At 45.1% G+C, this 17457-nt stretch overlaps 1 protein-coding gene across 1 annotated transcript; it reads right to left on the bottom strand.

Annotated features, from left to right (window-relative positions):
- Positions 1-2529: 2529 nt before the first annotated feature.
- On the bottom strand, positions 2530-5794 carry LOC145426012 (uncharacterized). The gene is made up of 3 exons (XM_080299603.1): positions 5611-5794; positions 5368-5526; positions 2530-3532 (listed from the first exon to the last, which is right to left on the bottom strand). Exons 1-3 carry the CDS (start codon positions 5685-5687, stop codon positions 3427-3429), a joined length of 342 nt encoding a protein of 113 aa, XP_080155729.1. The 5' UTR covers positions 5688-5794; the 3' UTR covers positions 2530-3426.
- Positions 5795-17457: the final 11663 nt, after the last annotated feature.

Here is a 17457-nt window from a genome sequence, read left to right as displayed (position 1 = left end):
AATATCAAATTTGTGCCGTTCACACTGTCATACCATGATCGGATATGGGTCGCATAGGGTCAAAAAAGTCGGATATGATACGCTTTGCCTGCAGTGTTAATGTAGCCTAAGACAGCTGAGCACACAGGAGAAAGACTCTGATCTGAAGCAGCAGACGACGAGACGAGGGCCCTAATCGATAGGATCTTGTCATTAAAAAATGCTAAAACATCATCGCACATACTTGGTGAAGAAGTGAATCCAGCATTATCACGTCAACTAAGAAAACAATTAAGGACATTAGAAAGTACCTGAGGCCTGTGACTGTTTACTGACACTAAGTTTGAGACAAACTGTGTTCTTGCAGTCGTTACAGCTTCTTGGTGAGCAGAAAGACGAGTCCTTAAAGTCTGTAGGGAAATGTGCAATCTGTCCTTTTTTCCCCATCTTCTTTCGGCGCGTCTGTAGTCACGTCTGAGGGAGCGCGTATGTTCGTTCAACCACGGCTCTGATAAATGTTTAGCGCGCACAGTCCTGAGCGGAGCAATAGAGTCCAAGATATCAGTGCAGGTAGAACGAAGAATGTCCGAAAGGTCCTCGACACTTTTACAGTTGGAGTTCATTATTCCAGAGTCCATAAAGGCAGCAGAGAAACAACACAGGAAGATGATCGGAGATGCGCAACTCGGATATTTCCATGATGCACACATCCAGCCCGTGGGAGAGCACCAAGTCCAGTGTGTGACCTTTTTCATCCGTGGGACCAGTAACCCACTGGGTCAAGTTAAAAGAGTCAACAATATTCAAAAAGTCCTTGACCAAAAGTTTAGAGTCACAGCAGACATGGATGTTAAAATCACCAAGGATTAAAAAACTGTCAAATTTAAGAACGATTCCAGCCATAAAACCTGAAAACTCTTTGATAAAATCCTTATTAAACTTGGGAGGACGGTATAAGAGGGCACACAGCAAAGGTGTAACTCAAACAGCTGGAGTTCAAAGCTAGAAAATGAGTCGTGCTGTAATGTTTGATGGCAATGAAATCGAGCGTTGAACACGGTGGCTAAGCCTCCCCCCCTACCAGAGGGCCGAGGGAGGCTGAAGAATGAGAAATTAGGAGGGACCAGCTCCGAAAAAGCTACAGACTCACCGGGTTGAAGCCATGTTTCTGTCAGAAACAGAAAGTCCAGCTGTTGTGACTTTAGGAAGTCGTTTAATACAAACGTCTTGTTTGCTAATGATCTTACATTTAGTAAAGCCATTTGGAGTGTGTAGATCCTAACATCAGATGTTCCAGCTTGGTTACGTGTGCGAAGATTTCTGTGGTCCACGCCGCATCCACGGGTCCGAGGCCGCTCAGGGAAATAGAATGCTGAGATCAAGTGTCGTGGGAGCTCCAGGGACAACAGGCAGGATCCATCTAAAGATGCACTCTGCTGGTCCAGTAGTTCCACGAGAAGCACGGAGAAGAGCTCGGATTTTGGTGAGTGTACCAGCCCGCTTTCCTCGTTTCCTCGGGCGCTTCTTCCAGGAAGTGGTGTAGGTGTGTTGGCACAGATAAACCGGGATACAGGGCTCAAAAAGTGGTGGAGGAGGCCCATAATCATCTCCTGTCTCTGTATTCAAGTCATATGTCTGAATATGAGCTGGAAGCAGCTGAGAGTCCTCCTCCTTCCCATGGGGTTTACTTTCTCTACTGCTTTCACTAATTTTTTTTAATCATTTTCAGTCCTCGTACAGGAACCTTCTTCAAGCTAAATCCAAGTGTGTTAGACCAGAGTTAACTTGATAGACATGTGTGGGTGTGTAACTCTTAGAAGCTGATTGGCTGCTTTTTATGGGGGCTGGGTCTTTGGAAAGTGAGCAAACCACAGTTTTAGTAACACACCCTGAACTGCACACTTTAACAAACAACATGAGATTTTAACAGTAATGTAAAACTCATGTGATTCACTGTTATTAAGCACAAACACATCTATGGCCCTGTTTCCATTAGTAGCTGCTCACATCGACTCACCACAGGTCACCACGACTGGACTGGATCCACTGGTTTCCATTACAGTTGAGTTCCACCTAATGTGGTCGTCTCAATACAGCCGAGTGTCGACTCACATCATCAGTAAGTGCTAATGCTGCTAATTTCCATCATGTTTGTCATTTACTAAGTTATTGAAGAAACAGTTATTCAGCTTCATTCCCACTGATCTCGACTACAAACTGTTTCACTTTGGTTTCTGTTTAAAGCCTCGATGTTTAAAACGTTTCCCTGTGATCACATTTGCACCGTCTGATTTCAAAGTTTGTTTCTTTTGGTCATTTAGTCCACAGAGTCCTTGGTGTTCTGAAAGGGACCTGATAGGTTCGTAGCTTGAACCTATTCGCTGGAACGTTGAAGACAATATAATTACACAGCAAGCAAGACACAAGTAGGCAAAGTTCTTCATGTTTCTCGTGCACGGGAGAGACCGGACAAACGCCGTTCCTTCGCTTGACCCCCAGTTGCTCTCGTCCGTTCTCCCGTAACACTGCTCTTTTATTGTGGTTACATGAATATGCATAGGTTCATTAACATATGACGTCTACATACACACAAAGAGTACCTTGCCTGTGTGTGTGTGTGTGTGTGTGTGTGTGTGTGTGTGTGTGTGTGTGTGTGTGTGTGTGTGTGTGTGTGTGTGTGTGTGTGTGTGTGTGTGTGTGAGATCAAGATGTGACCCTGTGAAGACGCCCCAAAGCTGGTGCCAGGCGTCTAGCAGATCTATCTAAACAAAGGGCTCTTATACTTAAAGAGATATACGTGTGTTTGCTAAACCATATATCAGCAAGAGAAGATAGGACCTCTCTTATGCTCCTAGGCTGTGGGTGTGCATTCTAGCCTGTTAGAGATCACACAGCCTACCACTACACTATTGATTATACACCTCTAAGAATATATGGTTAAATATTTCTAAGCATGAATGACAATCAACAATACAAAACCTAACAGTACCTATAAACAAATGTATTATTATTAATATTAATAATAAAGTAGTTGTTGTACAAGTACAGACCATAAATATGGAGTCCAGCTGTGTTTGATGCTGCTGGGCAGACTGACCACTGGGAACCTCTGAGCTCTGCTGCTCCACTCTGTGGAGGAACCATGGACACACACACACATCACCTGCAACTCAACACCTCAAAGACTAAGGAACTGGTTGTGGACTTCGGGAGGTCCAGAGAAGGTCCACTGCCGGTTCAGATAGAGGGGGAGGAGGTGGAGGTGGTCAACAAGTACAAGTACCTCGGGCTGTGGGTGGACAACAAACTGGACTGGTCATGCAACACAGAGCACCTGTATAAAAAAGCCCAAAGCCGACTGTACTTCCTCAGGAGGCTGAGGTCTTTTAACATCTGCAGGAAGCTCCTGAGGATGTTTTACCAGTCGGTGGTTGCTGGAGTACTTTTCTATGCTGTGGTGTGCTGGGGGAGCAGCACAGCAAAGAAGCACTCATCCAGGCTGGAGAAACTGATCAGGAGGGCTAGCTCTGTGGTCGGCATGAAGCTGGACACTCTGGTGACAGTGGCAGAGAAAAGGACATTAAAGAAACTGCTGGACATTATGAACAATGCTGGGCATCCTCTGCACACGGCCATTAACAACCAGAAGAGTCTGTTCAGTGACAGGTTGCTTCTCCCCAAGACAAGAACTAACAGACTTAAAAACTCCTTTGTCCCACACGCCATCAGACTGTTTAACTCCTCTCTGGAGGGGAGAGGGAGGGGAAACAGGAGGACAAAGGAGGGGGGAACAACTAAGCTGTAGTGCCTCTTCACCTCACTGTGCAATACCTTGTGCAATACTTTTGTAAATAGTCAACAGTGCAATAGACTCAATACTTGAAATGTGCAATTCACTTGTATTTTTATTCCTATTTATCCCCTTCGTATATTTTATTTATATATGTCTCTGTATTTATATATGTGTGTGTGTGTGTGTGTGTGTGTGTATATATAATATTCTGCTCACTTTCTGTAACTTCTGTCGGTGCTGTGCTTTTTTGGAAACCGAATTTCCCAGAGGAACCCACCCGAGGGATTAATAAAGTTTTATCTTATCTTATCTCTACACACACACACACACACACACACACACACACAGATGAGGCCACTTTGACTATTGAAATGTGAGTTTAGCCTCTAAAAGCTGTGTCCAGTCACTTTTGCTGCTTCCCTTGCTGCATCTGTATTTGTAGTTTCTCTGTCAGAGATCAAAATGATCAATAATACAAATGATACTCCAGAGTCCTTCCACTGTTCTCCTGATCACTGACACTTCTTTGTTGGGTTTTAAACTCTTAATTCCCTGAATGACTTCAATGTTTTTCTAACTGAACTTTGTTTCTAAAGTGAAAGCCGTTTCTCAATAAATGTACTTGTGAAACGTCATCATTCACAGATCAAGTACCTTTAAACTCAAAGTACGTATAAAGCCAAGTGTGTAAGTTCATCTCTGAATGTTTGTGATTCCTACGTTAAGCTTAACAACCGATACATGAAGCTCGGACGTCTGTGCGCTGCTGAGTCTGTTTGTTTGTTAATTACAACCACCAAACTGTTTACCTGCAGCACAGTTTGTTTGTTTGTCAAAGTAAAACTGTGAAACTCACTTTTTTCATGCTTGTGTTCAGTTTTGTATAGAAATGATGCAGAATTGAGTTTCAATTTGATAGAAACAGCTGACACTGACACATACTTGTTCTTTTCATACAACAGCTCACACTGACATCCATCCTGATAAAAGATGAGTGCCAGAAAACCGTGTTTGCATTTATTTGCACTGCTTTCCATGTGTGAATGAGGCGAGTATCAAACTGCTCAGAGGAGAAAAGCTCCATATAAGAACCATTACTCCCAGTATTATTCCAAACTCTTCCAGCCTATAAAGATGAACTCTGTGTGAACAGCTGACCTGTGTCATGTGACCAAGAACACAAAGATGATCTACTGTCAGATCAGGACACGTCACAGTTGCCGTGTTACTGTTTAACAGCACACTGCAACATTCACACGTTCATCTAACAAACTGGATCATTAGCAGCTGCATGTTCACACGTTTCACTTTGATTCTCTACAGATTCAGCAGACAGAAAGAAGCTGATGAGGAAACAACAGTTCAGTTCATTTCTGTCCTGGGTGATGAAAACAGCAGCACTGAGTGAAGAGTTTCAGGACAGAGAGTTTGAGAACATCTCCTCTTCCTAAAGATCATCTCTGAGTATCTGCTGTGTTTGTGGAAACACTCCAACACACAGCGCTGCACATATGAACGTGTGTGAAACAGAGCTGACATTAAACATGATGGAGGTTTGATTCACACACACACAACAACATTTACACACACGTTACCTCTCTGCAGGACGACACACGCCTGATTTAAACTCAATAGCAGCATCTTTAGACGCGTTACTCTTACAGGACACAGGCTGGACTTTAAAATCAACGATGTGACCATTAGACGTGTCACTCTGTAAGGACACACAGCTGGGTGGAGGTCCAGGCTGGTTCCTGTGAATAATGATGCAGCAGTGATGTGAGTGCTGAGCTGTGACATGGAGAAGAGTCATGGACAGTTAGAGATGGTCGTCTCACCTCTGAGCTTTGGTCTGGCTCTCTCTGGCTCTCTTAGAGGGAGGGGCTCCCTCCTCTCTGTCCTCACACTGATCCATGCTGCTCAGCTCACACACACTTTCTACCTGCAGAGGAAACACAAATCATTCATGTGCACATCAACTGATGTCCATCATGTGTGCTGTCCAAACATCAGCTGCTTCTTTCCTGCTTCCTCTCAGTGTCAGCTGCATGCAGTCAGACAGCAGTGTGAGGCAGAGGAAGCTGCCATCAGCTGCTCTGCTATCAGTCCATTAGATGGAGCCTGAAGCACACACGATGCATTCACTGACACACACTGATTAATCCTGCTGAGTGTGCAGAGAACTGTACAGACACTGATTTACTGTTAATAAGGAAAATAACAAGTAATATTTTGTCTCTGTTCAGGAATAAGGTGGACAGCAAACAAAAGGAAGGTGGAGGCAAATTTTAACAATAAGATGAGTTTGATATAATTTCACCTGGTGGTTTCTGACTATGTAGCTTTAATTTAAACTGGACGAAAACTTTAGGAGTTAGTTTGAGTACCACATCCCCTTCCCCCCCAAAATTAGTTAAAGACGCCAAGATCTTTTACTTTTTTTACTCATTTCACATTTTAGAAATGAGTATATCAGAGCGGATGGAGAACTGAATCACTGTTAAATATATATGTATATATATATATAAAAACACCCAGCACGCCCCTGCGGGCGGTTTATCCTTCAAGCTCGGGTCCTCTACCAGAGGCCTGGGAGCTTGAGGGTCCTGCGTAGTATCTTAGCTGTTCCCAGGACTGCGCTCTTCTGGACAGAGATCTCCGATGTTATTCCCGGGATCTGCTGGAGCCACTCGCCTAGCTTGGGAGTCACCGCACCTAGTGCTCCGATTACCACGGGGACCACCGTCACCTTCACCCTCCACATCCTCTCGAGCTCTTCTCTGAGCCCTTGGTATTTCTCCAGCTTCTCGTGTTCCTTCTTCCTGATATTGCTGTCATTCGGAACCGCTACATCGATCACTACGGCCGTCTTCTCATGTTTGTCTACCACCACTATGTCCGGTTGGTTAGTGATAGGTCTATAGTATAAACCTATTTGCTGGAACGTTAAGGACAATCTGCTACACAGCAAAAAGCAAGACTCAAGGCACCAAAGTTCTCTGGTTTACTCATGCATGAGGGAGACCTGGCTGGAGCCAAGCGTCGTTCCACCACTTGATCTCTGTCAGACTCTCAGCCAGGTTCCCCACAGCACTCCTTTTATTGTGGTTACATGAATATGCATAGGGTCATTAACATATAACATCTTACATAGGTATACATGTGAACAAAGAATACTGTGTGTGTGTGTGTGTGTGTGTGTGTGTGTGTGTGTGTGTGTGTGTGTGGTCAAAAGGGTCATATAACATGAAAGCATCAAACATCCTTAGTCAGGAAGAGGGTAGACTAGACCCCCCCCCCCGGTAAGGAAGTCCAGCAGTTCATCTAAACAAAAAGCACTTAGACTAGAACAGACGTAGCTACGCTAATCCCATCATAAAACAATAAGACAAGATGCGACCTCTTCCCATGCCCCCAAGATGCAGGTGTGCATTCCAGTGTGGAATACACACCAAGCCTCTGTAACCTGTTAAAGATCACACAACTTATCACTACACAATTGATTATACACCTCTAAGCATATATGGTTAAATGTTTCCTAATACAAATGACAATAATAAAATCTAAACCCAACATCACCACCCTGTATTGTCATTTTTTAAGGCTATACGGCATATATATATATCTTCAGCTCTACACCACTTGTCAACATTTTCAGTACAGGCTTCATTTCATACACACATATCAGCCTTAGTATCCATGTCACTCTGCTGCAACAGTAAGTAATTGGTAAAGGTGTTAGCAATCATTTTATTCACCATCGATCTTACACATGGCAAAATGCAACCTGTAAACAAGCAAAGCAAAGCCAATAATGTAAGAATGGGAGTCAAAAACCGTAAGAACATATTCCACCATGGTCCAGATGTCAACCAGGCTATCCAGCCTTGTGACGCGTCTCCTCCTGATGTGTGGTCTGCCACATATTTCTGCAGAGCAGTTAAGTTCTGCAGTGCCTCATAGATGTCTCCTCCAGTCGTATATCCATCCGGAATAAACGTACAACACGTCTCTCCAATCAGCTTACACACTCCTCCTTGTGATGCTGTTATCAAGTCTAGGGTCAGCCTGTTTTGCAGTACCATCGTTCTGATGGCCTTTTGCTCCTCCGCTAAGGCTGTTCCCAGAGTCTTAGTAAGATTAATGTGTCGCAGTAGGGCATATCGGTTGATCTCCACATGATCCCGCACCTCTGCAACTCCAATGTTTGGGATCAAACTTTGGAAGAATTTAGCTCCTCCACTCCAAATGCGGAATTCTCGTGGCACTCCAGTGTCTACTGTCACTCCAAACGAGTCAGGTGAGGCTATATTCACCTCACGCTTCCGTCGGTTGCTAGGGTGATGTTCAACTCTGTCCATGAAGAAGACATGATCCGATAACTTCACCACGGCACACAATCCTCCCCATCCCTCAGGGAGTGATAGATAGGCTTTATGTCCACACAGGAAATACCAATCAGCCAAAACTCTTGTTCCTTTACTGCTCGGCACCATCCTTGCACATCCTGTCCACTTCTGACTCTTTGCCTTTACTGGTATCCTGTAAGCCCGGTTGGACTTGCATTCAGTCCTCCTTAATGTCAAGTTCTCAGCTCACTTCGCACTGGTCAAGCATTTCATACACCTGCTCTCATTCTCTGGAGGGCAGTAGGTGTATATGTATCCACATAAACGAAGCGGCAACTCCCCCACTGACAATGATCCATTGTTCATCACACACAACGGCAGTTGAGCTGTATTCAGCTTGTTCAGCAATATTATGTCCGGCAGTGGGTCTGACACTTGAGGCCAGGCCAATAAGTCAGTTTGCTCAGAACAATTCACGTGTAGAAGTGGCGACTTACTCCAGGTGATGTTCAGAGGTGTACTATAGTTGGCCTGGGACCAGAGGACTCTGTTGCCAGGATGAGTTGCTAAGCCCAACAGACACCAACTCCTGTCCTCTGGTATGCTGTACGGCCACAGTCCAGATGTATATGCGGATAACGGCATATGAGCACACACATAGCAGTCCGTCCTATTGTTCACGTGGGCAGTTGTATTCATAAACTGCCACCAAAAGTTTGTAGAATAGCCATGAGGGTATTGGGTGTGGTTTCCTTGGACATACAGGGTCTCCACAGCTGACCATGATGACATCAAAGCCATTACACCCAGCAGGGTAGACAACACTTTACCAGCCATTCTGATGAGTACCTGTGGCTCAGTTGGTTTCTTCACCGGATTGAGATGAGGGGCCCTGGAGGCTTTCCCCCCCCTTTGTTCCCGGTCTTCCTGCCACTTACTCCGAGCTGGCCTGGATGTGTGTCACCTTTTTGCAGTGGCTTTGGTGTATCCAGGTGGGTCGTTCTGCAATCTTCACAGCTGTCGGTGTTGTCAGCAGAGCCTGGTATGGTCCGTCCCACCGTGGCTTCGACCAGCACTTCCTCTTTATGACCTTCATCAGTACCCAGTCCCCTGGCTTCAGACGTTCTTCCTGTACAGAAACAGAATCATCTGGCAGATTATTTGCACTCATGACTTCTTTGCTTTTCAGCATTTTAATCATCCAGTCTGCTAGTGTGTTTTCTTCTTCTGCTTTATCATTATCATTACAGAACACTGGAACTCTAAATGGCCTGCCATATATTATTTCAAAAGGCGTTAGGCCATTATCAGTTGGCGTGATTCTCATATACATTTTCACTAGCTCAATGCAGTCTACCCATGTTCTGCCTGTTTCCTCCATTGTTTTCCTGAGTCTCAGCTTTACTGTGCCATTAGTCCTTTCAACCAGCCCTGCACTTTGTGGGTGATATGAGCAATGGTTTTTCAGTGTTATCCCCAGATGTTGTGACATTTTCTCAATTACTTCATTTACAAAATGAGGACCATTGTCACTGTAAATAGTCTGGGGGATCCCATGCTCTGGGATCACGTTTTTGCATATTACTTTAGCCACTGAAATAGCATCTGCTTTCTTAGTGGGGACAACTTCTACCCACTTTGAGAACGGGCACACAATTACCAGGCAGTACCTGTAGGTGTTACAGTTAGACAACTCAATGAAATCCATATGGATTACTTCAAATGGGTAGCTGGGTCTGGGAAACCTCCCTCTCCTAGGTCTGAGGTTCCCCTGAGCATTATGTTTACAACATATTAAACATGCTTTACAAAAATGTTTTGAATAAGCATTGAATCCCAGTGTGAAAAACTGCCGTTCGACTGTTGCCACCATTCCGGCTGTCGAGATGTGGCAGAGCCCATGGCTCAAAATTGCAGCAGTCCTATATAAGTTTTTAGGCAATATAGGTTTATCACAAAGATAGTAGACATCACCTCGCAGGCTTGCTCCTTTAGTGAACCACAGCTGTTTCTCAGCTGGAGGTGAGTGTGACTGCATGTCTGCTAACACATCATGTGTGATGGGCATAGTTTGCTCCTGAGACGCCAGAACATGAACCCCATGTGTTCCAAGGGCCGCTTCCTTTGCAATTTTGTCTGCAAAGGCGTTGCCCAGTACAATGGGGTCAGTGCCACGTGTGTGTGCTGCACATTTGTAAACTGCAACTTTACTAGGCAGCAAGACTGCTTTCAACAGGGCCTGCAACAATATTGCATGCTCCACAGGTTTCCCTGTTGAAGTTGTCATGCCTCGTCTTGACCACTGAGCGGCAAAGAAATGAAGTGTAGCATATGCATACTGACTGTCTGTATATATAGTCACTGCCTGCCCTTCAGCTGCTTTGCAGGCTTCCGTCAGAGCCACTATCTCAGCTGCTTGGGCAGACATGGAATGTGATAACTGCCCAGCACTGATGACCTGCACATCATCCACAACAGCAAAGCCTGTTTTAGTCTTTCCCTCTGCTATTTTAAAACTGGAACCATCAACAAACCAAACTTTGCCCTCAGTGAGTGGTATGTCCGTTAAATCACTTCTAGGTTTACACTGTGTTTCCACATGCTCACTGCACACATGTGGTGTACCCTCCTCCTCTGTGGGCAACAATGTAGAGGGATTCAAAGTTGTACACCGCTTAACAGTTATGTGTGGCTGGGAGAGCAACAGTGACATTAAAGACAAGTGTCTTGCAGGTGACAAGAATGTCATTTTAGTCTGCAGCAATAAAACATCAACCTCCTGTGGAACCAGCAGGGTCAAAGGGTGAAACAAAACAATTTCACCAGAACACTTTACGGCTTCAGCGGCTGCACACACAGATCGCACACAGTGAGGTAAGGCACAAGCCACTGGATCCAGCCTCTTAGAATAATAAGCTACTGGCTTCATTTCACCTCCACATTTTTGTGCTAACATGGATGTCATAAAATGTCCTTTACAGTCAACAGTTTGAACAAAAGGCTTGTTATAATCTGGAAGCCCTAGAACCGATGCTCCTGTCAGCATCTGTTTCAGCGTGCACAAAGCTTGCTCCCCCTCAGGGGTCCAACTTAAACTTTCTGACATAGCTAAAGGTTTACTGTACATCATGTCTAATAATGGCTGCGCAATTTCAGAGTAATGGGGCATCCACGATCGACAGAAATTTAGCAACCCTAGGAATTGCATCATGTGTTTCTTTGTCACTGGCCTAGGCGCTGCCAAGCTGTTTTCCTCTCTGGGTGTATGCTCTTTCCTGCTGCACTAAGCAGATGTCCTAAAAATTTCACTTCTGTCTTTACCCACTGTAGCTTTGAAAGTGAGGCCTTGTTACCTGTCTCAGCTAAGTGAGTCAGCAATGCCAATGATATGTCTTTGCAGTTCCTCTCTGAATTGGATGCAATTAAAATGTCATCGACATATACCAACATCTGTGAATGTGATGGAATCACAAAATCAGACAGACAATTTGTAATATTCTGTGTGAAAATTGTAGGACTATCACAAAAACCTTGCGGCAATCTGGTGTATGTGTATTTTTTGCCTTGATACGTAAAACCAAACCAGCCTTGTGAATTCTCATGTACTGGTATGGAAAAGAAAGCATTACTTAAATCTACCACGGTGAAGTGTGTCATGTCCGGCTTAAGCTGATTTAACAAGGTGTGGGGGTCGGGGACGCATGGAGCTATACTCTCCACTGCTTGATTTACAGCTCTTAAATCTTGAATCATGCGCCACGACTGTGAATCAGCCTTTCTAACTGGGAAGATGGGTGTGTTACATACTGCTTGTGGAGCTTGGACTAGTATCCCTGCCTTAATCATATCCTCTATTACTGGTTTAATGCCTTCTACTGCATCAGGCTTTAAGGGATATTGTTTCACTCTTGGCCTAAAAGACATTTTGGGTTTTATAACTACTGGACTCGCTGTTGTTATTAACCCCACATCAGTCTTCCCAGTAGACCAGAGCTTCTCTGGGACCTGTTTAAGCTCCGGGTGATCTTTGACATCTACAACATATCATTCTGCTGTGTCATTCTCACTCCCCTTTAAATGTGTTTGTGGTGTAGTATGTGTCACCCATCCCAGCTTTTTACGAAAGATGTTGTGCTGCACGTCTGTCTCCCAACCCCCTCCAGCTTGCTGCCACATTCCAACACTCTCCCCCTGTCTCACCAAAGATGCTAAGTCTGTCCACTCAGCTGTGCCACTCTTTGTCAGTGAAATATGTGGTGTTTGCCCTGTAAAAAGTTGTTGTGCAGCTTCAGAAAGGATCACACTACATCCAGCCATGGTTTCACCATCAGTATATATCGCTTTTATGGTGATTCTCTGTGGCCCTAATTTCAGCACTTTATCTGTGTAGGCCTCATCAGGCCCAGGCATGGTCTTAAATCTCAGTGTGACATGCAAATCATCTGGTGGCTGTATGTCATGGCTAGTTGTCAACATTTCCTCAGCTGCAGCTAACAGTTTACAGTTTATTTGATCAGGTCTGGAGGCCGACAGGTCAAGTGTCCAGTAATAATGCAAATCCCCACTGTCCTGATGAACCATTGTCTCAGCAGTTTCACCTTTTCCTGCAGCTATCATCCCAATGGATGTTGGAATTATTGAAATTCCAAGTTTCATCATCATATCTCTTCCCAAGAGCTCTGTAGTTAAGGGATCTTTTTATCATTTGCGGATTTTAGCCAAAGTCAAGTCTTACCTTTGCAGGAACGATCTAGAAAGAGTGGTCCATGCTTTTATTACTTCACGGCTAGACTACTGCAATTCCCTCTATGCTGGCCTAGATCGTTCCTGTCTACATCGCCTTCAACTGGTGCAGAACGCTGCCGCTCGCCTGTTGACCGGTTCAAAAAAAAGAGACCACATCACTCCGGTTCTCTGCTCTCTCCACTGGCTCCCAGTTGCCTTTAGGATTGATTTTAAAATCTTACTGCTGGCTTTTAAGGTTTTAAATGGCACTGCACCTTCTTACCTGTCAGAACTCCTTAGAACTTATCGCCCCAGGAGATCTTTGAGGTCAGCCGACCTGATGCTTTTAGATGTTCCCAGGTATAAATTAAAGACAAAGGGAGAGAGGGCGTTTGCTGTGGCTGCACCCAGACTGTGGAACAGTTTACCTCCTCACGTCAGACTCTCCAAAAGCCTAGAAACTTTTAAAACCGCTCTTAAAACTCACCTCTTTTCATTGGCTTTTAGAAAGGTTTAATTTATTTGTTTTATATATTTTTATTTTATTTTTATCAGCGAGGTGTTATTACGAAATTGTGTTCTATTGTATTTTTATCTGTATTTACTGTACAGCACTTTGGTCAGCCTTGGTTGTTTTTAAATGTGCTCTATAAATAAACTTGACTTGACTTGACTTGACAAGAGGTTCACCGGACAAGTTGGGCACATTACAACTGAACTCTGAGCTGCCTGTCCTGTGGTAGGATCTCTAATCCACACTGGTTTAGAGATTCTATGCTGATTTAACTGACCATTTGCAGACTTCACATAAATTGTGCCATTTGAAGGGTCAACTCCTGACACATGATCTTTTAAAACAGTTTTATCTGCACCTGAATCACACAGAAATTGAACAGTTTTGCCTTGCACAGTTAACGTGCGAACTGGTTTTACTTCTTTCCCTGACAGATTTAACAATACTTCAGTCAAATCTAGAGTCTGAAACACAGGCTGTTGTAAATTCTGGCAAAGTAAGGGATCATTTGTACATGTATGTGTGTTAGCAGTGTCAACGGGTGCTAGTCATTTATTATATGATGGATTTTGTGAATACGGCTGTCTATACTCCTCAGGTTTGTTCTCGGGGCATTCTCTGGCAAAGTGGCCCCTCTCCCCGCATTGATAACACCTCTCATCTCTTCTACGGGTATCCTGGGGTCACCATGCGCCTCTACCTCTCCTACTCCTGCCTCTATTTTGCTCTCTTCCAGCCTGTCCCTGAAACAAAATTTCATCTACTAAAAAGGCAGCGGCCTCAGAGCTTTGTGGCTTCTTTTTTTTATTTTTAATAACTTCCTGTGCATGGCGGGCCCAGTTCATGCATTCAACGGACCCATCAGTGTTCTGATTGACATTTTGTTTCCTGATGAGAGCAGCAATGCGTGGATGGAAGCCATTCATCAGAGCATGTTTTAACTGCTGCTGATATGCGCTGGCCTTCTCTGCACTCTCTTCAAGGCCGCTATGTTCTTTGAATACTTCCTCTAATCTTGCCCTGAACTCATGAACATCCTCTCCTTCCTTCTGAATGCATTGGGCAATTTTGTTGTAATCTACAGAAGCTTTAAAGGTATTTCTAAGACGCTCATAAACCCCGTCAACTTGGCCTCTTAAATTTGCATGGCCATAGGCTAGGACTGTATCACCATCCCTCACTGTGTAGGTGCCTCGCACCCGAGCCCAGTTATAAGTGAGACACTTCCTAAAGGTGGCTTCTGTTTCCTGACCATTTAAACGATACAAGGAGCAGAGTTGCTTGTGTCGGGCGATAAATTCATCAACATTAGTCAACGGGTTTCCTAAATCTTTACATGCCTCTGCACATTCAGATTCAGTCCATAGCCTGTAAACACAAATAACACGGCTTTGGTCATCTCCAACACCAAAGTGGGGATTTGCAACCTCCACCATGGGAAAGGTATCATGAAAAGAGTAGACAGGCATACCAGCTGCACTCGCCTCATGGCTTTTAGATTTGGATCTAGTGTTATAAGGACTTAAATATTCTGCTGCGGCGTCCCCAAACTCCAGCCGTACTCTGTCCTCCTCCTCTCTCTCTCTCTTCACCCGCTCCTGCTTTTCTTCCTCCTCTCTGTCCTCTCTCTCTCTCTCTAATGCTGCTCTACGCTGTTGGTCCTTTAACGTCAGCACCACTGAAGTAGACTGCACCGTCTCATCTTCAGGTTTCACAGCTAATGCCTGCAAAGCTGCTCTCTTCGCATTCACTGCCTCCTGTCTTTTCAGCGCCTGCTCCAACCACAATTTAGCGGACGCCAGTTGTAACTCCTTCTCCTGTTTCAATTTTCCTTTCGCACAAGCTGCCTTTACTGTCAACTGATCTACTAACATTTCACATTGTCCTACAACCAATTTACCTTCAAAATCATATTTCTTGCGCCAATGTCCTAAATACTTTGCGCTACCGGGAGCGAATTTCATCATAAACTTCTCATCACCCTCTGACACACTCTTGGTTGCTTGGGAACCCATAATAACAACAACAGCTGCCGACGTCACAGACCACGTGTTCTGCTCCGCACACACTCACACAACCACAACAACAACGATGACAATAATGACAACAACAACAACAACAACAACACAAAATAGGCCTACTCCGGACTTGCACCGGACCGCTCGGGACCCTGACCCAGTAGTGGGACGCTCACCCAGTCGCGCGACAAAACCCAATGAAGGGACGCTCGGGACACACACCCAGGGCGATTTCAAAACCGGACACACACCGGACGCTTGGGCCCTTGGGCGATTTAACCAAAACTTCTTTTTCGGGACACTAACCCAGCTCTGCGGTTATAGAGTCGCTCTCTCAACTTACTTGGTGTTGCTCATTGCGTGTAGCATCAGTCCAGAATCCCGTCAATCGCCATCCATCGAGGAGAAAAAAACAGACGGCTAATCCACCGGCCCGATGACGAATTCTCACGCCTCGGGACTTTGTTGCAGGACCTCTATAAGTCCTGGCTGACGTCAGTCTTTCGGTGTGTCTCTTTTCCCCTCGGTGAACGTCGACTCCAGGGATCCGGCTCTCGAAGGACCAATTAATGATAGGTCTATAGTATAAACCTATTTGCTGGAACGTTAAGGACAATCTGCTACACAGCAAAAAGCAAGACTCAAGGCACCAAAGTTCTCTGGTTACTCATGCATGAGGGAGGTATCTGGCTGGAGCCAAGCGTCGTTCCACCACTTGATCTCTGTCAGACTCTCAGCCAGGTTCCCCACAGCACTCCTTTTATTGTGGTTACATGAATATGCATAGGGTCATTAACATATAGCATCTTACATAGGTATACATGTGAACAAAGAATACTGTGTGTGTGTGTGTGTGTGTGTGTGTGTGTGTGTGTGTGTGTGTGTGTGTGTGTGTGTGTGTGGTCAAAAGGGTCATATAACATGAAAGCATCAAACATCCTTAGTCAGGAAGAGGGTAGACTAGACCCCCCCCCGGTAAGGAAGTCCAACAGTTCATCTAAACAAAAAGCACTTAGACTAGAACAGACGTAGCTACGCTAATCCCATCATAAAACAATAAGACAAGATGCGAACTCTTCCCATGCCCCCAAGATGCAGGTGTGCATTCCAGTGTGGAATACACACCAAGCCTCTGTAACCTGTTAAAGATCACACAACTTATCACTACACAATTGATTATACACCTCTAAGCATATATGGTTAAATGTTTCCTAATACAAATGACAATAATAAAATCTAAACCCAACAGTTAGCCACCACCATTTTGTCCGTCTGTATCTGGAAGTCCCACAGGATCTTAGCTCGGTCATTCTCCACCACCCTTGGGGGCATCTCCCATTTTGACCTCGGGACTTCCAGGTTATACTCGGCACAGATGTTCCTGTACACTATGCCGGCCACTTGGTTATGGCGTTCCATGTATGCCTTGCCTGCTAGCATCTTGCACCCTGCTGTTATGTGCTGGATTGTCTCTGGGGCATCTTTACACAGCCTGCACCTGGGGTCTTGCCTGGTGTGATAGACCCCAGACTCTATGGATCTTGTACTCAGAGCTTGTTCTTGTGCTGCCATGATTAGTGCCTCTGTGCTGTCTTTCAGTCCAGCTTTGTCCAGCCACTGGTAGGATTTCTGGATATCAGCCACCTCCTCTATCTGCCGGTGGTACATACCGTGCAGGGGCCTGTCCTTCCATGATGGTTCCTCGTCTCCCTCCTCTTTCTTGGGTTTCTGCTGCCTGAGGTATTCACTGAGCACTCGGTCAGTTGGGGCCATCTTCCCAATGTATTCTTGGATGTTCGTTGTCTCATCCTGGACTGTGGTGCTGACACTCACCAGTCCTCGGCCCCCTTCCTTCCGCTTAGCGTACAGCCTCAGGGTGCTGGACTTGGGGTGAAACCCTCCATGCATGGTAAGGAGCTTTCTTGTCTTTATGTCAGTGGCTTCTATCTCCTCCTTTGGCCAGCCTATTACCCCAGCAGGGTACCTGATCACGGGCAGGGCGTACGTGTTGATGGCCCGGATCTTGTTCTTACCATTCAGCTGACTCCTCAGGACTTGCCTGACCCTCTGCAGGTACTT

This window comes from Astatotilapia calliptera, chromosome 3 (assembly GCF_964374335.1).
Source record: "Astatotilapia calliptera chromosome 3, fAstCal68.1, whole genome shotgun sequence".
In the NCBI taxonomy this organism is placed as follows: domain Eukaryota; kingdom Metazoa; phylum Chordata; class Actinopteri; order Cichliformes; family Cichlidae; genus Astatotilapia; species Astatotilapia calliptera.
Note: the sequence above shows the minus strand (reverse complement) of the source record. Positions and strands in the feature narration are given on the sequence as shown.